At 36.1% G+C, this 25,642-nt stretch overlaps 1 protein-coding gene across 2 annotated transcripts; it reads left to right on the plus strand.

Annotated features, from left to right (window-relative positions):
* The first annotated feature begins 335 nt into the window (after positions 1 to 335).
* LOC131798605 (liprin-alpha-1) lies at positions 336 to 24,121 on the plus strand. 2 transcript variants are annotated; one of them, XM_059116296.2, is made up of 31 exons: positions 336 to 898; positions 1,484 to 1,597; positions 5,967 to 6,068; positions 8,036 to 8,200; positions 8,515 to 8,589; positions 8,873 to 9,004; positions 9,409 to 9,510; positions 9,849 to 9,974; positions 10,540 to 10,686; positions 10,973 to 11,107; positions 11,551 to 11,634; positions 12,270 to 12,401; positions 12,736 to 12,798; positions 13,437 to 13,496; positions 13,720 to 13,763; positions 14,227 to 14,493; positions 14,610 to 14,718; positions 15,201 to 15,269; positions 15,823 to 16,004; positions 16,396 to 16,711; positions 17,055 to 17,126; positions 17,320 to 17,448; positions 17,704 to 17,781; positions 18,003 to 18,100; positions 18,582 to 18,636; positions 18,860 to 18,902; positions 19,135 to 19,310; positions 19,987 to 20,058; positions 20,270 to 20,489; positions 21,111 to 21,180; positions 21,907 to 24,121. In XM_059116296.2, the coding sequence occupies exons 1-30, from the start codon at positions 665 to 667 to the stop codon at positions 21,143 to 21,145; spliced, it is 3,636 nt and encodes a 1,211-aa protein (XP_058972279.2). In that variant the 5' UTR covers positions 336 to 664; the 3' UTR covers positions 21,146 to 21,180; positions 21,907 to 24,121. The 2 variants fall into 2 exon arrangements, with proteins under 2 accessions (XP_058972279.2, XP_058972278.2); XM_059116295.2 differs by having other exon boundaries at positions 337 to 898; positions 21,108 to 21,180.
* The last annotated feature ends 1,521 nt before the right edge of the window (positions 24,122 to 25,642 follow it).

Consider the following 25,642-nt stretch of genomic DNA (forward strand, 5'->3'; position numbering starts at 1 on the left):
CAATTCTGATATCGAACGTTAAGGTTAGGATATTTCATTTTCCTCAAACAATATCGTTAAAACAATATCCCGCGCGAACAATATGCTGAAATAAACACAACGCAACTTACTTTAGGCGAGTGTCAAAAATTTAATCTTTTCGCGGCCACCACACGGATTGAAATATGTTGTTTATCAGGAATCTCTTAAGCTACGCATATGAACTCTTTCACGACTTTTAAAATCTAAGATATTCGAGTGTTTTTGTGTGGGCAGAATTTTTTCGAACCCACGAAAATTTGTCTTCCTCTGTTGTGAAGTTCTGACAGGTGGCTGGAACACGCCAAGCGCGCGTGGCCTAATGGGATATACTGCAAGTTGCTCTCTGAGCTGTGTGTATGTATCTTGTTCTTTTGCGATTGTCGACTGAATTACGTCCAGAAAAGCGATTAACCATCTCTCGAGCTTCTGCACTGCCCTAAAAAGAGCTGCGAATAAGTGCAAGGCATCCACAGCTCGGAAGATGGCTGAAGAATGCGCGGAAAACAGATTCCATCGCCCGTTTGCGCGCTAGCTAGAGGAAGTATTCGCCGGTTACCCCTTGCGGCCATGTAATTGTACGTCAAATAGTTCATTCACTTGATCTGGTTTTCTCCGAGATTCAGCGTTTCGTTCTGTCGCCAAAATGATGTGCGATATAATGCCTACGATCTCCGAGGACCCGCCAGAGATTCAGTATGGGCAAAATGAGGAGACAAACTTCGAGCAACTTATGGTTAATATGCTCGACGAACGGGACAAGCTGATGGAAACTCTTCGCGAAACTCAAGATTCGCTGGCGCTCACAAGAGCAAAGTTAACAGAATGTCAAAAAGAGAAGGATGGTCTGATGAGTCACTTGGAAACTGTGCTAAATGATGTAAGGGAGACTTTTACCTCTATTTTAATCGCTATTCTACCGGTCTGAGGTTAGGCCATTCATTCGTTTGGCTAACTCAAATACGCCATATTTGATCTGTAATTGAGTGTCATTTCATGTAGCGAGTGTTTACTCACTCAGAGCACACGGGTATTATTCTACACCAAGAAGTGTCTGTGGAGTATTTCAACAAGAAACCCTTTCGATTAGCAACAGCGTTGGCCTAATCTGTAGGTTTAATCGAACGAAAATAAAATTCCAGAATACGACAAGAATCTTTTGATTGTCGTGTGCCGAATGAAGTTCGCATTCCTCAACAGTGTGAGCAAGAATGCCTGTTTCTTTATAGTGTGAAGTACCAGAGTCAACCAACGAGGTGATAACGCCAGTTTGTGGCTCGTGAACTTATAATTTACCGATGAGTTTATGTTATATTCCACCAAAGTCATGCATATTTATGTTTTTCGATACGTTCTCGTTTTCTACCTTGCCAAATTAAATCTGTCTTGAGAACTATCTTACAGGATCTCACACGTGTGTAAAACGATTTCTGATCTTATCCGGTTGAACGTTTTTTATTTGCAGGGTGATGATCAACTAATTGAAAGACTAGCTGGTCTAGATGGGATTATTGCGGAGTCGGGCAATAATTTGAAAGAAGAATCTGGCAAAAAGAATCGAGTTCGAGTCCTAGCTGAGGTAAGTGCAAGAAAGTTTGTTTTTCTGCACAGCCTTGGTTCTGCAGGCCTGAGCGATTTGCTTTAATCGCATCGCCAAAAGGTGCAGGTATTATTTTAATTAGCAATTCCTTGGCTTTCTTTGGAATAATTTCCCTTATAGAATCTTTTTAGCAGAAAGCGAGTTATGCTTTTGGTGCAAGGTGTTTGTAAACAATACTGTGGGGAACCTTTGTCCAATCCGTGATCTTTAAATTAAGAATTTACGCAGAATTTTAGAAATAGAAGCCTACGCATTTCTTTCGAAAACAGTTGTCTCCTACTTTTAGCCCCATTTGTTTCGTTTACGTTAATTCAATGTGTCGAATATTAAATACATTTGATATCTCAAATATTGCATCGCTAATTCGTCTCTATTTGAGTTAGAAATAACAGAGTTCCTTTCTGCCTTGTTTGTTTTGCATGAATGAATATCTGTGATCATTCAGAACGCTTTCCATAGCGCTCACTAGAAAACAGATGAATGTCGTGTTTTCGCGGTGGAAAAATTCTTAAAGAATGCTTTTATAAGGTGACTTCGTTCGCTTGATGGCTTGTGTCATATTGTTTGCTCTGCATTTCGGCGATGAACCATGTTGTCATAATAACGTTTCCATTTGCTTGATAACACCTCTCTCAGCTTGAACCAGTTTGGAACCTTAAATAGTTTCTCCCTCGTCTTTTTCGTTTCTTAAAAGTACCTTAGTGTGTATTTCCGGTGACTTGATCACTATGTGGTATACTACACTTTTCACTAGGTTTTGGATCGCTGAATTTTAATAGCACTGATCATGACTTATCAATCAACTGTAATTTGCCGTGGAATTTAATCGCTGTTTTGCTCAAAGCTGGCACTATTTGCCTTTTAACCCTCAGCTGACAAACTCTGTATTGTAAAGATCCTCAAGCCTCGGAGAAGTCTAGCACTTGAATGTGTTGTGTAGTAATTTCTTTCGTGGCTCGCATGTCACGATATTTAGGAATGACCCTTTATACAACTATTATTCTTTGTGATAAACGTCTCGCGGTTGATAGTAACCTTTTTGTTTTAGACAGTAGCGTGTTTACGAAACCCTTTAGTTTGATTTGCATGAGAATAAATGCATGATCGGTGATTGTTGAGTTTGTGCATGTTAAGCGGTGCCGAAATGTTGCAGATATGTAAAGCTGTCGAAAGCTATAAATGTAATCCAAGACGTTCAGTCCCGTCTTCTATTGCACGCTCGTTGATAAAGTGATGATAACGAGTGATAAGAGAATTCCAATTTGCTTGGTATCACTTGCTGTTACCTTGCCATGGACAAACAGAAATTTAATATACGTCCTACCTTGTAAGGGGCAAACAGAAATTTTGTTGATATGTAAATAAATGTTGTGAGGTCACGGTGTGGGTTTCAAATTTTTTTTTTGGTATTAGGTGAATTCGTTGTCTCTTTTAAAGCCAAATGGTTTCTGAGCTTCATTTTGTACAGTACTTGCACTTATCTCAAGGAAGGGTATAAACTCACTCAACAATATGAAGTTCAAACCTTTCTTAAGGATATTAATAATTTCTTCAAATCTGCAGCTAAAATGTAATTAATTTGATCAAAGTGCATATTTTGTGTATTGAGCTTTTTAATGAAGCTGTGAGCTCACCAATAACATAACAAGCTTAAAAAATTAACTCAGTTGTTGTGGTATTAAGATTGACGTCTTCAGAACCTATTTTTTTTGTGGCATTTCTTGATTTGATTCCAAATTGAATGTGTTCTCTTAATCTTTCTTTTTTGTGTTTAAAATTCAAGTAAAATTTCTTCTTAATACATAGAACTATTTTAAATTGAAACCCTTTGTTGAGTTTAACTTAAATGGTTAACAAAATGGTACATACAGTTTTGACAAATTGGAGTAAAAAAAAAACAGTTTGACCGGGAAGCAGAAATATAACCATTGTAGTTTAAACTTAGTGTCACGTTTTCAACAAGCTAACAGACAGACTTGAAATATTGTCATTATAACATTTAGATTATGCCATCAGTGCAGAATAATTGATTTTTAATTAATTACTTTTTTTACTTTTGTGGGGTTTAAATTAATTTTGTTCATTTGGACAAACACTAGATATATATTTTTTTTTCTCAAATACCAGTAAAATGTAAACTTTTGTAGTTAATTACTGATTCAAATGCGATAATGAATTCAATCATTGTTCAAGTTTGTCTTTAAAGAGCGGTAACCTTTTCATGACAAAGTAATAGATTGAAATCAAAATGTGACCAAGACAACTAATGAATTTGGCTTAGCAGTTAACTCAGTAAGCAGATATTTTAACTTGAAATAACCTTAAGAGTGTACCAAGAACAGGAAGAAGAAAAGAAAACCTTTATTTTAATAACCATTAAAACAAAGTTATTTTGAGGTTTCAAGGGTCAAATAATAGTTCAAAACAATCCAATGAAGATTCTGTAATAACTGATTTGTCACAGAGGTATCTTCCCTTGGGTAGAGATATTTTCACAGACTGCTTATTGTAGAAAAACTGCCTTGTATAAGTTACCAATTGGATATGGTAGAACCATGGTAAATTAATCCATTTGTAAAGAAGACCCTGGTTTATTGCACAATTCCATAAGCTCAAAATTTGAGAAGTGTTTTGGAACTAAACCCCAGCGAATCTACAGTTTGTTCTTTGCAGCTAGTTTTAAAGAAGTCAAAAGCAGTTGGCTGACATCTCTTTCTGGAAAAAGTTTGCTCTTAGATGTCTCTCTGGTTTTCCTACAAATGTTCAACTGAGTTGTATTGAAAAACATATAAACCAAGATGATATACTTTTGTTTGAATAGATGTTTTTGTTAAGAGTCTTGTGGTTGTACATCTTTAAGAGACTTCTCTATTTGCTACCTTCCTTTTTCATCCAACGGGGCGTGAAATTGCGCCTAATACAGGCGCCAGTACGACTAAATTTTTCATTTTGGTGACCAAATCCTGAAAAGTAGTCGCCAAATTGGTGACTAGAATCATAACCATACCTAGAGATGTAGTGAATTAAAAAGATTTGGAAAGATAAATCCGCAGCAAACTTCCTGGTTAAGTTAGATTGAAAACTAGTTGCCATCTTGGATTTAGGTGAGCTTGAAGTTTTTATATCATCCATCCTAGTGTCCACTTTGTAGAACTTTGTAGAACTTAATTTTGGAGGGTTTATCTAGAACTAGATAGCGTAAAAAGAGAAAGGTTTTTTTGTCTCTAAAAATGGCGATCAACTTTTTTTGAATTGGCTACCACTTTAAAAAATTTAGGAGCCAAGTGGCTATCAGAAAAAAAAATGAATTTCATGCCCTGTCCAAGGCATCTAATTACTTGCACATTGATTAAACAAAGAATATTATTTGTTTTATTTTCCTGGCAAATATTTTCCTAGGTTTGTGTCAGCCATTAACAGTTATATTTGGAAGTTGTGGGCAATCAGTGTTGATAAAGAAATCTTGCTCTAAAGCGTATTGTCATAGGGATTGCAGTTATTAAAATTGCCAGAGACACTTCACTTTAAATTTATTATGGATTGAAGTTGGTATCCTAAATAACAACATTCACATCACTGTTGACATCTCAAGTTGTGTTTTTGTTTTTGAATATACAGTGTACAAGTATGCCCATCAATAGGCAAAAAACACGTGAATAGACATCTTGTGTATGCGGAAATAGTTTTTCAAGGTTCAACTTTTTTTTTAAAGATGTTTGCAATGTCTCCAAATGATAGTATGTATGGATAAAACTAATACAATTTATAAATTTTGATCCAAAGCTACAAGCACACAATAAAATTTTACTGATCATTGTATTGGAAGTACATTGTGGGATGTAGTTGTTGTGAAATTTCAAAATCAAGCAGATAGCTTGTTATAATGGAACCCAAACTGAACAGAGACAGGTTTTCAGAAATATGAAGGCTATGTACTAGTTCTGCTGGAGAAAGATTACTATGACTTAAGGTCAAGAGCTTCTTTCTTTATTCGAGTGTTTTGATCAAACTGAGTTTTACCCTATTTTGGTCTGTTTACACACCACAATATTGTTGTGCATTATGCACACTTATTAAATAAAATTATATGTTGTCTCAAGGCATAGTTCGTGTTCATTTCTGAAAAGCAATTACTATAATTTAGTCAAACTGCTGTTAAAAATTCTTAAGCTTCATTCATTTCTTACTTAAATGTCCAAGCATTTATGCAAAGTAGATATGCAGATGATAGCTTTTGTGGCTTGAATTTTTAGAAATGTTCTAGTTTTTAAACTGCCTATACAAAGATCAAGTTTGTGGTGTGTCTTTTGCCTCAGTACAGACTAAATCAGGATTTTTTGTGATGTAGGACTTTGCAACAATGCTGAAGGAGCTAAACCAAGCCAGGGAACAACTTTTAGAAAAGGACGAGGAGATCAGTGAACTGAAGTCTGAGAGATGTAATACAAGAGTGAGTATTTGTCAGTGATTGACAACTCTTTACCCCTTTGCATGTATATCAAAATGGTAAATATCCTGTCTCTCTGTTTTACATTCCCTTGTACTATAAATTAGATTTTTTGTTTTTATCAAAATTTAACCCGGGGCTAAAGTATTGAAAACACTTGGAGACCTTACAGGTTAATTACATCCGAAATCCTAAAGGGGTTCAATTGCTCCATGAGGACAATGCAAGCTTAAAAACTCCCACGGACAGAATTTACCATAGTCATTCAAATAGTAATCACCCTTTGATTACCTCCCTCACAGTCAGCTCCTTTCGTTTCTCAGCCCCCTCATTTAATTATCTCCTCCACCACCTATCTCCCTTTATCTGACCCACTCCATCAATTTGCCCTTATAAGACCTTGATTTAGTCAATACAAATTTACACATCCTGTCAGAGTTATTCTCACTAGTTTTCAAAATACTTTATAGCTAAGGATTCTTTATTACTTCCCATACTTACCTACTTCCTTCCTACAGATATTTGCCTTCTCCTCCTCCTCCTACTCCTCCTCCTCCTCCTCCTCCTCCTCACCCCTCCCCCCCTTTTTCAGGTTGAACACAGAAAATAAACACAATGTTTAATTTTTTTCTATAAATAGTATTGAATACTAACATGATTCAATTTGCTAAGTATCTCATTTTGTCAGCTAAAAGGAATTTTAAAAATCTCTGTGGTATTTTGTGTGGTCTGTTAGGTTTTTGGGTCCATTAAAAAGGGTTGCGCCAGGTGTTTTTTATTCCCCTTCTTTCATTTGTATATCATCAATCACAATCATTGTGCCAGAAGTAGTTTCAAAGAAGTTAATTGTAAATCAATGATGCGTAAACAATGGTCCTCTAAGTTCTTGAAAGGGAGGGTGTGGTACTGTCATGCAACTGTGATAGGATATTGGTGGTTTTTAAGTGCTCCCTCTCCCTCTCCCTCTCCCTCTCCCTCTCCCTCTCCCTCTCCCTCTCCCTCCCCCTCCCCTTAAAAAAATAAAAACAAACAGTCAAATTCCTAAAAGACTAGGGTATAAATTTGACATTAACAGGCAAGGTAACCCCCATTTTCCGCCTAAGCTTTTGGAAAACTCTGTAAACAATATTGCATTTACGTTTGTTTTTTTTTCACTTTTTTATGACCCTCAAACTAAGTCTAATGTTATGGAAATTGCAGGCATCTTATATTCTGCCCTGCCCCTTGTGGGTGACAGATCCACCTTTTGAAATAAAAGAAAGGCATAACTCCCTTGTCAATTTAAATTCAGCTTCAAATGAATTATGATGTCTGTCCATGATTGTAATGACATCAGTGAATAATTTTGCAATCTTTCACAGCTTGTGCTTTCTGTACAAACATTATCAGATTGAACTGATACATAAATCTTATCTTATCTCTCCTCTCTTTATCAATTTTCACCACCGTGGCACTGACAGACATATTAAATGAACTCATTACCTTGAAACTCACCTGATAGAGACTAATTTAAAATATGCTGTAATTCTGCTTTCTACCAAACAGTTACACTAACAAGGGTCACACTGATAGGATATGGACTGACTTTATCCTTTTTTTTTTTTGTCTTTGATTTGTTGATAATTATTTAACTAGCTAAATGCATTGAAATTAAAAAAGCTATTTCCTTCTAAGGTCTAATGTACAATTTGTGCAATTTTGTATTCAAGTCAAGTCAGTTCTTCTCACTGACATAAAAGTATAAACTGATTCATGGGTTTGAGGTAACATTGTGACAGAGGCAGAGTGTGTTTAAGCAGTTGGGGTGATTTAATTTATTGCCTCTCTTGGTTGCAAACAGAGACACATATATAACACTGCAAGTGTTAAAAATTACATTGCTCTGAAAGGGATTGACTGATGTTTTTCTTTTTGTTGTTTGTTTGTTTGTTTTTTGATTTTTCGGGGGTTTTTTTTCCAACTTTTTGCAGCTTCTCTTGGAACATCTAGAATGCCTAGTAGCACGGCATGAAAGATCACTAAGAATGACAGTTGTTAAACGACAAGCAGCCACAACAGGAGGAGTATCTTCAGAAGTAGAAGTTCTCAAGGCTCTTAAATCTCTCTTTGAACATCATAAGGCTCTAGATGAAAAGGTCAGCATTAATGTCCTGTGTGTTACTCGGAAAAATATTTCATGTTTGCATGGAATGTTAATTAAAGAAGTATTTTGTGAGCAATTTTGGAGCCTTACCCTGCATTGTGGCCTTGTTTTTCCACAGCTCTATGTTCTTATAGTGAAAGTTATGAGTTATGGTTGACATGGACAGATATTTGAAAGGAACAGCCATTACTTGTTGCTCATTCTTGGTCAACAAAAAAATACCCTTTGATCGTTTTTGTATATCATTGATAATTAATACCTTTCTTGTGATGTGGTCTTCTAATTGAATTGGTGATGATTGCATAGGTACGGGAAAGACTACGACAAGCTGTAGACAAAAACAATGCACTTGAAGCAGAACTTGAAGAAACACGAGAAAAGGTATTGGACTTCTTAATCTTCTTTCATACTTGCTGTTCTTTGAGAGGTTGTGGATTATGAGTGAAGAATAGATCTTCTCAAGTAAATTGCAAAGAGTGGACAAACTTGTGTCACCATTCTCAGGTCAAATCTTACTTCACCTCGAGATGACAAGTAATGATTTATTTCTCACTGTTACATTTCCATTTAATAAATTAGATTTTTATCCTTTTTAGTTGTGAGAAACCTTTTCCAGTCCTTATACAGTCAAATGTTGAATATTTCTCTGTGGTTTTTGTTGTAGCTCAAAGAACTTGAACAAGAAAATGAAGACATCAGACTGCGGAATCTTAGAAGAGTAAGAACTGAAGAAAAACTTCATACATCAAGTGAAAACTGTCTAGAAAATGGGAATGAGAATTCTAATGGAGAGAAGGTTAACATCTCAGTCTTAGTTGATTTTTCTAATATGACTTATTCTAAGAAATAAGTTGTTATTTAAAGGTACTTTATCGTGGCATCACTGATTAAACGATATTCATTTACCCCCTTCGCAGAATAATTTTTATGAAAATGTTGTGAAAATCAACTACTGATAACCTTTCATTGAATTGTTTCTGTCAGTAATAATTTTTGGAGGAAATATGCAATGTATCTTTGGTTATGAAGTTAAACAAAGAATTTGGCTTCTTCAGGAGTGCCACTTTGTTTTTTATTTCCACTCGGTTATTTTTTTTTTAGTTGCTGTCATCTCCCCATTGTAAATACAGGTACATGTAATTAACAACTGCATTACCGTACAGCATAGTTTTCACAGCCAAAAGTTTTTGTTTTCTGCAGCATCTTTCCAACGGACCAGTTAGTGTTGATGTGACTGCACATGAAGAGCAAATGGAAGAGATGCAGTTCCTCTTGGATAAGAGGACAAAGGAAGTGGAGCGGGTAACGGCTGTTGTGTTTTAGTATTAACACTTAGTTTCCTTTTGGCTGGTAGTTGGAATCTACTCACAACTGTCTGTATCCTCTGGCATGAGATTTTTGTAAATTACCAAAACTGAATTACAAGGATGGGGGTTTCAACCCTTAAACTTTTAAGATCCAATTGAATTATGCAGCTCTCCCTTTTAGAGACTAGGTATTTCCATGTAAATGAGCAATTTGTGAGGCAAAATTTAATTTTAAAAAGTAACTGAAGCTTGCAAAACATTTGCTTTTTCAAAAATCCTTAATGCGACTGCAAGCATTGCTTACTTATGTTCTGAAATTTCCTTTGTTTTTAGCTCACAAGAGAAAACAAGGACTTGAAAGAGAGATGTACAACACTTGAAGAAGAATTACGAATATGTAATAAACAGCTTGACAGAGGAAATGCCTCCATTCAAAGACTAGAACGAGATTTAGATGAGGTATCTACACATTGAAATGGTCTTTCTTCTGAATTTGTTTTCAAGTTAACTTAAAAGCCAATTGTTTGGGTTCATCACAAATCATGTTCTATCATTCACTATCACATCATTTGGACCTATGTACATGTAGCAAAAGACATAATTGTCAAGAGTTACACATACATCTAAATGTTTATGAATTACTGTGGATTAAATCTAAAATAGGGAAAGCAGTTGATGTTTTGTCCAGATATGAAAGCCTAGAAAGTCATCATGCAAAAGGACTTAGAATAAAAGATACAAATAACTAATTACAATGATCTTTTGAGGCGCTGCTTTTCAAATTGGGAAAAAACTTTTGAGAGATCTGAAAAAGTGCAACTATAGGTGTATGTTGAATTCCAATTAAGGACTACAGTAAAACAAAGTTTCAAGCAGAAAGGGTTAAAGAGCTTGACTTAGAGTAGCAAGTCCTTCATACAAGCCAGGCTCAGACCCCTTCCTTCCAATCTGGAATTCAGTAATTGTTAATACACTGTTTCTCTTGCCAAGCTGATGCATTTTAAATTTATTTGTCTCCCAACAGGCAGCAGCACAGAAATCAGATATGGAGGATAGAGTGGCAACCCTTGAGAAGCGTTATGTACGACTTCAACATGAGGTCACTGCACTGAATGATGATAATGAGAGACTGGAAACTGAACTTGCCAGCAAAGAAAGTGAACTTATCCAGGTAGAAAAAGTAGAAAGATAGTGATGTCAAGATTTCTAAAGTTTTACTGATTTAACACTTTTACCCCCAAGATCTAAGTAGTAATTCTTCTTACTGTTTGCCATACAACTCTCATGAAGCAAATTAAACATCTCATACAAGTTACAGTTATCTACTAGTGCTTCTTGCAGTTTGGCTGTGTGTGACAAATTACAAAAATTTGAAACATTAACTATTGATATTGGCAACACAACTTTTTTTTCTCTGAGTATATTTTTAAAATAACTCAATACTTGATACTCAATAGGCTGAAGAGAAAGTAAGGTGTCAGCAAGAAAAACTAGAACTAGCAGAGCAGAACCTGAACCAGTCTTTACGAAAAGCTGAAGCTTTACCCAAAATAGAAGAAGAGCTAGCTGTTCGAATGGCAGCTTTAAATGAGGTGAGAACTTCTCGTTAGTTTTATAGTAAGAGCAGTTGGGAACTTATATTCAGAAATACAGATGGCCACATTCTCTTTGTCATTTTAGTCCAATAATCTAGAGGAATGAAGTTTCACAATCACCTACATGTATGGTAAAGAAACATAACTACCCAAATATTCCATTCCATGAAAGCCTTATTTTTTAACGAAATGCCCAAACAATTGAAAACAGTAAGGAAAAAGTTTGAATGTAATTTTTTGTTGCTTATAATATTTGAATGAATAATCAAAAGCAGTGGGTCTGTTGTAACCTGATTTATTTTTACCATACAATCTGTCTTTGGCAAATGTCATTTAAAGGGCAAACAAAGGAGGACCTTAAATTACTTTTAGTTGCAATCAGTATTCTACATAGAGCTTTGGTCCAGATACCAATTACACAGTTTTGGTTGTGTTTCAAGGCTGCAGAGAAACAAGGCACAGCTGAAGAGACTGTTCAACAACTACAGAGCCAGGTTAAGGACTTACAAGCAGAGCTCAACAGGGTAAGAGATGGGTGGGAAGGGCTGCACAGGTCATGTTTAATAATGTCAACATAACATAATTTGATAGAAATAATTCTTTGTGATAGTTCTTTGTCTTTTCAATATGGATACTACACTTTGAAACAAAGTCTGGTTTTGATCTAGCTTTTATTTGGTAATTTTGAAATGTTAAATACTGTTAAACCTATCCTATGAAGGCCAGAGTGAAGTCCAGGTAAGGAAATTTATTAAGGATATATCACCACTGGATCCGCACCAAATTCACAGATAGAGGCTTGGTCCTGCTAAACTTGCACTCAAATGAACCCAAGCATTTAATAATCAAAAAGTTCACAAGAGCTTAGTTCAGGGTCACTGTGTGACAGTCTTGGACATGATGCAGCCATGATGCCTCTATCATCCAGGAATGTTATTTGGTAGTAGGAAATCACTTGATGAACCTAGATGTAGGCACTATAAAATAAAAAAGTCCACAAGATCCTAGTTTGGGGTCACTGTGTCACAGTCTTGGACAAGGTTTGGCCATGGTGCCTCTATCAACTAGGATAATTATTTGGTACTAAGAAATGTGATAAAAAGCCTTCAGGTAGTGAAGTGATATCAACAGTTAAAAGTCAAGTTTGTTTTTATATTAGGCACGTGAAAGAGAAAAGATGAATGAAGACCACAACACAAGATTGTCTAATACAATTGATAAACTGTTAGGAGAGTCTAATGAGAGATTACAGGTGCACCTTAAGGAGCGCATGACTGCATTAGAGGAGAAGGTTTGTCATTTATTTAACTTCATTGCTTGTGGGTAGATATTTGGTTATTGGTCTCTGTTCAATAATATTTTGTTTTAAGAATTTAAGAGATCATTGTTTTTTTGCTTACATTTTCCTCAATTACACTTAACTTCAGCACATTCTAATAATGGATAACTATTCAAGATTTTCACAGGAAAACCTCATGATTGTATCAGTTTTTCTAGATACTCTTTAAGGTTTTTTTATTAATTTTGTTAATTTGACTTAAATCTTATTCTTGAATGGAAGGTTCATACAAGTATTTCCTAACAATTTTCTAATATGTCTATTTCTATTCTTAATTTTCTGCCAGACTGCTTTGAATCAAGAACTTACAGCAGTGAAATCACAAGTAGAAGATCTTCAAAGAGAAAAGGTATGAAGTAAGGGTACAATTTTCATGTTAGCAATCTCTCAAGGTTGGTTGAAAGGTGGTAACCAACAAGAAAAAAGACCATCAAAGGATTTAACTTTTCAAGTTACAATCAATTTTTATTTTAAAGTCAGACAGTTTTTTAACCTTAAATACCAGAAGTGTCACCACAGGTGAACCCATAATCACTGATTAAGGAAAAAAACAGTCTTGTTGCAGTTGATACAGTTCAATTGGATAGTGTTAGTTTCCAGTGTTAAAAAATGTTCACAAAGACTTGGTTTATGTTAATTGAAATATGCTTAGTTAACCTGAGTTTCTCAATTTTTTTTCTCTTGTACTCCATGCCAATGTTAGCCATCCTTTGCTATTATTTATTCTTGTGGGGGTTGTTCTACATAATCCTTTGACTCCCAAGATCTGATTGTTGATTCTCCCTCGTAGCTGCTACACATTTCCTTGTAAGTTAGTTATGAGAATTTGGTGTTAGATCAAGATCCTGGATATTATGGGGATAAGTTACATGTTGATCACTTCTGGAAGTTAGATGGTTTAACAAGCTGTAATTGTAAGGTTACTATCTACAGTTAGTTCAAAGGAAAAACAAATTGACATCTTTTTCAATCTTTTTTTTCCTCAAGGAAATATTAGCTCTAGAACTTGGAAGACTGAATGAAGAATTTGAAAAAATTAAATCCAAGGTAAATTAGTTGTCTTTGTGCTTGCTTTGGCATTAATTTTGCTATACATGTATCGCTTTTGATTTGGCACAATAGCTTGAAAATTGTTCCCAGGAGTGAAATATTTGTAGTTCCTAGTGCTGCAGCAACAATTATGTCTTTCTTAGATGTGGGTGGTGGGCAAGTTGTCCTCTACATCCTTATCAAAGTTTCAATAACTGATTCAGCTTTCTGTTTCATGTAGGGTCCTACCAATGCAGCAGTTAATGGTCCTGTTGTAAAGTTCAGGTATGAATTCATAAGCAAAGTACAGTACATGTGTAATCCTATCTAATAAGACTCTGAAATCCTTAGAATCCTTGTGAATGAAGTTTAAGGATTTCTGTTAGATCATCTTCTGTTTTCTGTGTTACTATGCATCAACTGAATGTTATGAATAAAAAAAATTATTGTTTCAAAAATGATGTTTTGCAGTTAAGTCTCCCTTTTCCTAAACTAGCATGTCCTGTCCCCCTTTCAGAACACAATTTAGGGAACTTTAGGGTGTAGTTTGGGGCTCTAAAATATTCATGCCTGATTTGGTGGGAAGGACACTATGAACGTGATTCTAAGTGATTGATGAGAACAATTATGTAACCATTACAATTGCAATTGTCTTTTGTTACTAATAGTATTGAACTTTATGTCAGTGCATATGTGTGGTTGTGGTTAAGTCTCTAAACATTTCCAAACTTATCATTTGATGCTTTAGTGAGCCAATCAGGCGAGAGACAAAAGGTCGTGCAGGAATAGAGGATGCACCAAGCAGGGTCTTTACACTAAATGAACAAGAATGGCAGAAACTGGAACAGGAAAGTGTTCTTAAGAATGTTGCTATGGCCTTTGACACTGCTAAACTTTCAGACATTGAAAGTGATGCTGGAAGTGATATATCAGAAGAAAGAGGTGTTAGTGGTGATGCACAGACCTTAGCTTCCCTACTACAACAGCAGATAGATATTATTAACAAGGAACTCAAGTAAGTTGTTTTCTTATTGCTAGGTGCCATTTGATACATATATTTTGTCACATTTAGCATTGTATTCTTTATTATTGCAATTTACTGTTCTTTTTTCTTTGAAACAACCTTTTTAGTCAGTTACAAGAGGAACACAAATCAACAGAAAGAAGAGCCATTGTACTTGAAAATACTGTAACAAAGAGTCCAAGGCATCAAGATGTGTATTCAGCTAATTCTCAACAGGTATGTAATTATTTGAAATTAAGGACTATTGTTATAAGTGTCTTAAAGATTAAATTTACATTATTTTAACTGTTTGCTCAGAGAGCTGCATTGTGGTATTAAAATTGAAAAAAAAAAATTCCAGGTAGCTGTGAAAAATTTTTGTATATGAAGTTTATATTTGTTTCTCTCCATTGCCTCATTGTCCTGCTAAATATTTCCTTATGTTGAAAAATGTGCATGAAGTGAGGTAACTCTCCCCTCTAACTGGTGTAGATATCAATGTGTGTCATGTATGAGAATTGGTAGAAATCACTTGTGCTTACCTCTTCACAAAGTTTAGGTTAACTGAAGATCTTTTAATTTAATGAGACTTAGCATTCTAATTTTGTTAATTTGTTGTCAGCTTTGTAGACTATGGATCTAGCTATTTTTTTCAGTCATTTCTAGCTCTTGCTGGTCAACTTCACAGTTTCAATATTTTTCTTGCCTTTTTTTTAAAGGAGTTGGTTGCATCCTCTACATCATTTCCTTTTCCTCCTCTGGATCCAATGGATACAACACCAATCTGGGTGTGTACTCTAACCTTGTTTGCCTCAGAAAATTAGTTACCAGTGTATGTTTGTCTTAAAAGTTTGGCTCGCAAAATGTAGATGATGATGAGTAAAAATTGTGGCAGTCATTCTTTATTGTCTCTTCAGTTGCACCATGTAGTTATAGTTGCATTTCAGCCAGCTAACCATTGCACAGTTCTGGCAAAGTTCCCAGTCAGCTTACTATTATATATAACCCTGAATTAATTCCAACCTTTGATGAATTGACAGAATTTAGTGCTGATTGATTCTCCTCCATTTTTTTGACATCTACATTGCACGTAATATGAGTGTGTATTGAGTGTCAAGTTCAATGTTTTGTATTTTAATAAGTTTGAACCCTGGCTTCAATTGTACTCTTTTTCAACTACCTGAAGATTTCTGATGACCCCTAACAATAAAGAATGACTAAGAGTAGGGGGTCAAAGTATGCTATAAAACCCAGAGTACAGCAGTGAACATGGAAGCCTTTCCAGACATTACTTACTGAAATGTCTGTGTTCATTAGTGGTAACTTTTGTTGTGTACATAGGTCAAGTCAAGCAAGGAAGGTTCACTCAACACCCTAGATGATGCACCCACTCCTCCCACACCCAGTTCAGGTACATCAGATTCTACAGAGAGTTCCAAACCCAGTCAGAGTGGTGCAAACTCAAGTCCTTTACATGATCATGCAAGCACTGTTCCATCTACCAATGGCATGATGAAATTAAGGTTAGCCATCTCTTACAGCAATGCAATAAGCTTAATAAAGGAAAATGTATTATAAGTAGAACCTCCAGCTGCAAACATGGACTGCTCAAGTATGATTTAACCAGGTCTGAGTCAACATAGTTCTATTGTTCCTGAACAGTACCACTGGCCTGATTCTGCGGAAAGAAAATTACTTGACTTAGCATCGAGCCAGGGAACCTCTTTTAACTTTAATTAGTAAGAGTACATGATTTACTCGTGTGAACAAATTTCCCTGCCAGTGGCAATTAAGGAAATATGTCATGGCTAGGCATTCATAAATTTTGCCAGACCTATTTTAAATTCACAAGAGTATGTCATGGTGTTGCAAAGTAAATAATTGTTAATGTGATTTCATATCACTGTGTGACAGGGACAGCTCAGTAGACTCATTACCAAGTGCAACAAGCACCACAAGCAGTGCAGAGTCTCTATCAAAGAATAGCAAAGGCAAGAAAGGGATCAAAGGATCATTTGGACGAATTTTTAAAACAAAGACTAAAAATAAGGACAGCACAGGTGTCCTTACAGACTCTTATTCGCTCCCCAACGAATCTGTACCAGGAGGGAGTGGACAACGTGAGTTAGACAGGCGAATAAAAAATAAATCACACTTGTTAGCAGAGGCACTAGAAGCTGGGACACCATTTGCTTTGTGGAATGCACCTACAGTTGTGGCATGGTTAGAGGTCAGTTTAGTGCAGATTATCCTTCTTCCTTTGCAGTTTTATATCTTGTGGTGCCTAAAACAAAGAACCAGAATCTGTTTTTTCACCTAAATAGTAGTAAAGAGAGCATTGTGGAAATCTTGTCATTGCCTTAATTGACAAATCTGGAACAAGTTATTTAGTGGAATACATAATAAATCGACTTATGGAGGAGAGTTGTTGTTTAATTGTAATGATGAAAATATCTTTAATATTTCGTGACATAGTGGAAGTGACCATTGACAGAAGTCTAAATGTTTTTCTATGATAGAGGAAGTTTTGAATTTTCTAAGTTTTCCTTTGTATTTGTTGTTTGTTGTTATAGTTGTGGGTAGGCATGCCAGCCTGGTATGTGGCAGCTTGTAAAGCAAATGTGAAGAGTGGAGCCATAATGTCGGTAAGAAACTTTTGTTATACTGCGCTTGCTCAATATTTTATATGGTTTAGCATGGTAATGAGTCATATTTAACATATTTATTTTGAGGTACAATTCAATTTTTGCTGCATACGGTTTTTCCAAAACAGAGACGTACCAAAACTCCAATCATATGTGTGATATAAAATTCTGATCATGATTGGTATTGTTTCAGGCTCTGTCAGATACAGAGATTCAACATGAAATTGGAATATCCAATCCACTTCATCGACTTAAGTTGCGGCTCTCCATTCAAGAAATTGTCACCCTCACAAGTCCTTCCTCGCCTACCACCAACAGAAATGTGAGTTTACAGCAAAGTAAAGCAATGAATAGAAGAATCTGTGGGGCATGTTATGTAAAGAGATCAAACAAGTGCTGCAAAGGACACTCATCTTTGAAAAAATAAAATGAGAAGGCTTGATTTAGTCAGCCTTTCTCATTTTATCTTTTCTTTCATTTTAACCATGTATTTAATTCATTCATTTGTGATAAATCTTTTCTTACTTCTTGTGATGTTGATCATGCAGCACTTAAGTTGTAACACTCTTTCTTTTAGTCTCTTGTTTATGGTGAAATGAACCATGATTGGGTTGCAAATGAATGGCTGCCAAGTTTAGGTCTTGCTCAGTACAAGGTGAGGTTTATTTTTAGATATTTTTCTCTTTTCTCTCATTTGGATTCTGTTCCTAGACCTTCCCAGATTTTGAAGAGTGGTCTGTCCCGATTAGCTCTAACCATCTGAGTGCCAGTTTAGCCAAAAATTTTATTTTAAGAATGAAAGATAAAGGTTACAGTTCAATGAAAAATGTGAATTTAGTTAACTATAATTACACTTGCTATATTTTGTTTTGTCAGGGCACTTTTCAAGAATGTTTAGTAGACGCACGAATGCTGGAACACATAAGCAAGAAAGAATATCAAAAATATTTGAAAGTAGTTGATGGCTTTCACAGGTTTGTTCTCTGTTAAATTTTTCTTATCGTGTTTCAAAAATTGATTGTTAAGTTTGGAATTTGTTTGCACCATATCTGTTAGAGATTTTGTTATCAAAGAAGAATATGTTATTATTTTGTTTGCTTGCACACTACTCAAACCCAATTCATAAATTGCAACTTTGCACTAAAAAAAAAAGCTATTCACCCTTTGACTCCTACGAGTGACTAGCATCTAATTTTTCCTTACAATATCACCCCTTAAACACATACCAAGGTCACGAGAATACAGTAATTGATCAACTGAAGAAGCTCTTGATTATTCCAATTCTCCTTGTCAGCATCCTAGGGAATGTATCTAGTACATGGTAATGTTCGGAAATAAAGGGTTAATACTCATTTGATCTGCTCTAAAAAAGTTATTGTGTGACTGACTGAATGAATGACTGTTTGACAGACTGATGGATTGATTGATTTGTCTATGCTGTATTATTTGTTACAGACACAGCTTGCAGTGTGGTGTCAAATGTTTAGGATTTATGAATTACGACAAAAGGGTAAGTGTTGAGGTAGAATTCGTTGTGTTTTTCATTGGCTTTGTAAACTTCTATGAACTAGAATGACAAATATTACATCTTATAGAACTCTCGTAGGAGTGCATAACATACTAGAGTTAAAGTGAATAACAGAAGTTTTCCTAGTAACATCTTGCCGATGGCAAAGCAGGCGATATTTGCTATGTTTATTGAAATAAGTTTTTTTTATCTTTTTTTTTTCCAGTTACTAGAGAAAAGGAGACAAATGTGTGCTGATGAGGTTAAAGGTAAATTGGTTTGCCATTGAAAAAATCTACTATTTATTAAGTATATATATATATATATATATATATATATATATATATATATATATATATATATATATATATTTGGTATGAGTTTGGACAAACAGTAGCAGTTACTTCTTCAAAAAGTCATAAGTTTGTTTTTCAACACGATGAAGAAGAGGATTATTAGTTACCGCATAAATAATGTGACTGGAAATGTGTTTATCCTCAGATGTACTTGTTTGGAGCAATGAGCGTCTAATAAGTTGGTTAAAGAAGATTGGATTAGCTGAGTATGCTGATAACTTGCATGGCACAGGGGTACATGGAGCAGTGATTGCGCTGGACGACACTTTTGACTGTAATACTTTGGCCTATGCTTTACAAATACCCAGTCAGAATACACAGGTAACGTACGCTTGTGTTTATTGGTTTCCAAAATTATTTTCCATGTTAAAGTCATCATTATAACAGTTGGATAATGTTATAACCTAAAAGCGAATCATCATTGTTATCACGACAGTTTTTTTAGAGCAGTTTTCACTCAAGTATCGAAAAACCAAAGTAATCGCAACAGCCAATGGGAGGAAAGCTTGACATCATTATCAGCCAATAACAATTCCAAGTAAAAACTGGCCAACTGTATGAAACGCAGGAAAACGTGTTTGTTTAAATAAGGATTGGCTCTAGTCTTTAATCTGACTGGTTGAGATGGTGTTGCGATTTTCCCGGATCAATCAGAGCGAGGTTAAGCAATATAGCTATCTTTAGGTAACACATGTACCCTTGTGGCTGGCTCCAATCAGGAAATATTCTGTGACGAGAGAAGGAGCTGGTGACCAGTAAACAGTGGTTTCATGGCTGCGGGACGAGAGGTCTCTTCCGTATTCCTTTTATTTTTCTTTCCTGAACGCCGCTCTTTCCGCACGCCTGCTCCTTCGCTCGCCTGAAATAAGCCTCCATACATGATGACGTCATTTGCTGAACATTCACTCTCAAGCCTCGTTTACTGTACTTTAAACAAGCGTTGAATGCCTTCAGTGTGTACCTTTGAACTTGACAGAATCTGGATGATTTCTTGTAGATTCGTCAAATACTTGAGCGAGAATTCAACTGGCTACTGGCGAATGCTACTGACAGAGAAACTGTCGATGAAGTAAGATCATTATATATTTTTTTCACTGTACAATAATACTTGATTTATCTTTAAAGATTTGCAGGTAGTATATATGTTTTATCGTTGTTTGAATGGTAGATGTTATAACCTTAATTGCACCGCTAGTAAACTGAAATAAGTGTGATTTCGACACAGTTCTCTAGATTTATTTCCTTTTAAATTTACTTCTTAACTCCTTCACTCTCTCCAGCTTGGCAATGGCGGCGAATTTAAACGGTCCAAATCTTGGAGGAAGATGTTTAAACAAAGAGATAAAGGCAAAGACAAGAACAAAGATAAGGAGGCCAATGCGAGAAAAAATTCGTCCGGCTCAGAATCATCGCTGAGCCAGTCAAGTGTGAGTTCGTCTCCAAAACCCTCAGCCAAGAATACAAAAAACAACTTAATCGGCGGCGACACAAAAAGTACAGGTAAGCTACAGATTGAGAGTAGAAGAGCAAGAAATTGAAAAGTATGTTAGGGTGAGGTAGACTTTTCCGTGTGTCTTCGTGGGCATCTAAAGGAAGGGAATATTCTCCCCTATGTAAAACACGAAACACTTAACCCTTTAACTCCCATGAGTGACCAAGACAGAATTTTTCCTTACAATATCAATGCAATATCAATGCAATATCAACCAGATAAGTAATGAGAATGAAGAAATATATCACTGAATTTGGGGATAATAAGTTGATCCAATACTAAATTATCTGAACCAACATTGTAAGAACTGTATGGTTGACAGTAAGGAGAATTACAACTTTGGTCCGGGAGTTAAAGGGTTAACAGAGAGAAGGTGGATTCCCCCTGTCGTCCAAGTTTCGTGTGAAGGGGAAAAATAAAGAGAACTTTCATTTAAACGCGGTATCTCTATCAAATTTACGTTTAGAGCATCTACTTTACCTTAAAACCTATAAAATCTGTTAACTCTGATATTTTAAATGAATCAATTGCGCATTTTATGAGCAATTTGATATCTAGATTCAGCTAGAAGAGTAGGACATGCTGAGTCTGTGATCACTTTGGAAATGTTACTGTTTTCGTTTCAGAAGGTGGTTCAGCGATCACAAGTAATAGCCTTTCTTAGCAATTATACAACAATACACATTAGCACGTAAACAAGTAAGTGTTTACTGGAACTCAAATCGACATAAAACCTCTAAAAAGTAATTGTTAGACAGATAAAATAATTGTTTTGAAAGATTTCCAAAGAATGGATAGTCTAATGGCTGGTGGAAGAAAAAATGCTTTTGGGTTTCCAGAACTATTTGCTGATATATCAGTAGATTATTAAGCTAGCAACGTCCCATGTTTACAATAACAAACTGTTCATTCAGCTGAATTAAACCCTCGAATAAAACCATCGAAAGAAAACAACACTTACTTCGCGGTCGCGTATAAACCTCAAACGGAGCGTTATGATTGGCTCTTCTCTTTTGTACCTTACCTTTATAAGCGTCATGGGCGTTAAGGGTTGTCGCTGAGACGTGTCTATGTATCTTTTGCCGCGAGATTTCTACCTTGGAAAATTTCGGTCACTCACTTCCAAATGAAGGGTGTCGTAGTGAAATGGTCATTTAACTGTACTTGTCAATTTACTAACTCTCGTCCGATTTACTTCGAGGCTCTAGTTTTTGTAGTACTTTCCAGCCGAGGGAAGTTAGTTAAATGACCGTTCTGTAGACTTTGGTCGGCAAGGCACTTCAGCGGAAACTAATTGTCAAGTTTTATGTGGATTTAACCAGCAGGATCAAATACGTTTATGTAGTATCTCTTAAGATACCTTAAGGCTTTATATAGACGAATGTAGAAATATTTTAACAAAGACCTTCATTTTTCTCTCCACAGGTGTCGAATTACAGTGGCTTATTATAATTAGCCAGTATACAACAGCATGCTAAATTATAGATAAAACTTTATTTTCTAATTTGAACAAGGTAAACTATGCTATCTATGGTTTGAGTATCACCTAATTTTTATGAAATTGTATCAAAAGATTTATTATGCCAAGGAATTGGCTTGGGAATGAGTTGCGGACTGACCGTGCAAAATGTTTTCTGGTTTGTGTAGTATTGGCATTTCCTTGCCGTTTTGTACATGTAATTTTCCATGCCTGACTTGTGAATATGATTGATAATTCTGTCAGGATAATAAGTTAAGGGACAAGTGTGTGCATACACCATTCATGGTGGTGCTTGTAGACTTGATTGTCTGGTTTTCCTGTTTTGAGCTCCCCACTGGTGAATTACGCATAGAAGACGTTTACCCGAAGGAGAGCTCAATTTTCTCACTTCAGAAGTTAAAATGAAACATATTTACAATTTGGGTGGGTCGGGGTGGTTCAGGGGGTTTGATTAGTAATTGTTCTCACCCAGGTCATTGAAGTCTACTTGCACTTTTAGAAACATCAATGTGCACATTTTGAGAAAATTTTTTAATGAATTGAAATAATAGTGATAATAACAATTTTGCTGTTTCGAATTGAAATGAATATAGAATTATTTCTCATCAGTGTGGGAAATATTGTTTCGTAACGTTTGACCACATTTAGCTTATTTCTGTTTGTGACACTTAGATGTTTTGCAGTACTTTTTATAGCAAGGGTTGAATTTTGGGTCGAGTAACACTTTCGATGATCAGCAAACTTACTTTGAGGAACCAATCTTAGAAAATTTGGAAAGTGTGTCTGGTGAAGCTGGACTCCCTTCAGCCAATCAGAGGCACTTTATCTCCTCAACGAAAGCCTCAGAGAAGCGAGGCAATTGACATATTCTTATGCTTCAAGTAGATTTTGATCAAGCTTCTGACCTTAGCTGAATAATTTTGAATAAGGCGTCAAGATTTTGTATACAGAAATACGAAATGCTCTTAAAGCTGTTCGATTTAATGAAAATAATTGCCTTGAATACTTATACACCAGATATTAATGACTTTGCATATGAATGGAACCCTAAACGTCTTTGTAAAGCTATCAGCACGTAGATTTTCCCTGCTGTTAAATTTATTACCAAAACGCTGAAAATGTCAAATAATCGCTTGAACAAGTCAGCTGCAGTCGTTTTCTTTTTTTACGCATTCTTCGACCTTATGAAAACTCACTGGAAATAGATTTCCGTCTATGAAAGCTTGCTGTGATAACACCAGCCTGACAGCAGATATGCGAAGATGAAAGATTTAGTATCACTTCGTAATTTACATCAATTCGGTGAACTGTAAATGATGGACTTTTCAAATTTATCTTAATAATCTTTATCTTTCCAGTGAAATTTGATTCCTAAGGCAAAATACATGGTGGAATGCGACAGTAATTTTTTCCACAACTTAGAGATAAGTTTTGCCAATTGTTTTATTATTATCATAGTAAGCATCGAAATAATGGATACCACTTAAAAGCAATGCTCGGTACCTTTCAGTTGATTTTATCGCGAGAGAGTGGCATCCAAAGAAATTAAATAACCTAGTGAAGTGGGAGACAGTTATATTGAAAGTTACTTATAACTTAAAATTGGTCCTTTTATTGTCTTTATTCTTTTATGTATCAGAGCCTGGAAAAACAATGTTCAATCCGACTACATCTGAACTGACATTCAACAGGTCCACATTAGGTATTTTAAGTAATACATGCTTATTCCTTACTAGTAATAACAAAGGCCGGTCTAAGGCAATTTCGCACGAGGCTTGCAAAGCGGCGTCGCTCACGAGGAGATTTAAACAGGTAATTGCATTACTCGTGTTTTTACTGCAGTTTCGTCAAGTACTTATTACCAAAAGATTCAATTTTGGCTGGATCTTATAAATTCGAATTTGTTCGTAGTCTAGCTCTGCGACCAGTTATTGGGGGCAAATGGAAGCTAAGAATAGCTCTGTTATGGATGAAGCATCATTTTGCCGGTAATGGTTTTACGGGAAGCATTAACCGTCAGTATTTATTTACAAATGAGAACATCGTTCTTTGTTTTTGTCACTATATATCATTTGTAAAATACGAAAATCAACAACGTTGTTATCTGTAATGTATATGTAACCAAATATCAGGATATTGAAATACAGTTATATTTTATTACTAATGGTCTGTAAGTCTGGTCTAAGTACACACAGCAATAGCCCTGTTTGATACATACACATACATACATACATGTATACATGTCGGATCAAGCATTCTTTTACTATCTGACTTGCTGGTTTTCGCCTTGTAAAAATCACCTGATCAAGCGTACCGATTACCCGACTACAAGTTAAGTTGGAGAGGTTATGGAAACGTTTCGTTACATTTCCCCTTCGTGATCTGAGTTCAAGAACCATTCAGTGATGAAAATAATGTCATGCAGAAAACAAGTCGTTTACTTTGTCCATGACATCAAAAGTGCAGAGTCTGTTTTAGTCAAAATTTTATCCTACTCGTGATTATGGGTTGTTCTTCGAAGATGCGCCGCATTTCCAGGAGTGACACTCATCTGAAAGCCGCCCTCATTGATGTTTTTGTCCTAATCTAAGATGTGGCGCTTTATTCATTAATTACACTGTGCTGTATTACCTTCCTAGCTTCCACTCTACCCTAGTGATCTTACCTAGAGGATGATTTCGTTTCATACCCGTGGAAGATTACTTCAGAGTGAGTTGAAGTTACTGTTAGTGAGGCTTTTACCTCTCCGAGCAATTCCTCTAGGTCGTGAAAAAGCCGCTTAAGTATATCATTCAGGAGTTGCGCTGCTATGTTAGAGACAGATGCTTAGGATTTTATCGTCCTTCACATCCATGCAAAGCTAAAAATATGCGTCTTTGCGGGTCGCCCAGTTGGGTTGTTCAGTGTGTCTGCAATGCTCCTGGAACAGGTTGCGTTATCATGTGACCATTCCCTGCCATTTTGTCACATTGGCGCCCTGCTCTCTGGATCTAGCCGCCACATGAAAAATCTTTTGACTTTCTCGTAAAAATTTGGATGAGAAAAGACATTGCTTCGTCAGTTGATATATAAATAGTGGTATATTTAGAAGCAACATTTTTTTTTCACTTTATCTGTGACAAACGATCGGAAGAAGAAAGTCGGGTAGTCTCTCATATACCGGGTTCTGAAATAACTAATAATTAACAGATAGGTGTAGCAGAATGGTAAAGTGAGTGGGTATAGAGGATCAGTAAACAGTGGGCACAGTGGGCACAGAGGACCAGAGGAACAGAGGGCACAGAGAATTAGTAGTACAATGGAAAAGTAGGAACAGAGAACCAATGGAATAGTGGGTACAGAGGACCAGAGGAACAGTGGGCACAGAGGACCAATGGAACAGTGGGTACAGACCTGTACAGTACTGTACCCACTGGTCCTCTGTCCCTGCTGTTCCTCTGGTCCTCTGTTCCCACTGGTCCTCTGTTCCTACCGTTCCTCTGGTCTTCTGTTCCCACTGTTCCTCTGGTCCTCTGTACCCACTGGTCCTCTGTTCCCACTGGTCCTCTGTTCCCACTGGTCCTCTGTTCCCACTGTTCCTCTGGTCCTCTGTACCCACTGGTCCTCTGTTCTCACTGTTCCTCTGGTCCTCTGTTCCCACTAGTCCTCTGTACCAACTGGTCCTCTCACCCACTGCTCCTC

Source organism: Pocillopora verrucosa, chromosome 8 (assembly GCF_036669915.1).
Source record: "Pocillopora verrucosa isolate sample1 chromosome 8, ASM3666991v2, whole genome shotgun sequence".
In the NCBI taxonomy this organism is placed as follows: Eukaryota; Metazoa; Cnidaria; class Anthozoa; order Scleractinia; family Pocilloporidae; genus Pocillopora; species Pocillopora verrucosa.

Coding starts and splice junctions, on each gene's coding strand:
- LOC131798605 (XM_059116295.2), top strand. CDS start 665: ATGATGTGCGATATAATGCCTACGATCTCCGAGGACCCGCCAGAGATT. Junction 10,687..10,972: donor AAGAAAGTGAACTTATCCAG/GTAGAAAAAGTA, acceptor GATACTCAATAG/GCTGAAGAGAAAGTAAGGTG. Junction 13,497..13,719: donor TTGAAAAAATTAAATCCAAG/GTAAATTAGTTG, acceptor TGTTTCATGTAG/GGTCCTACCAATGCAGCAGT.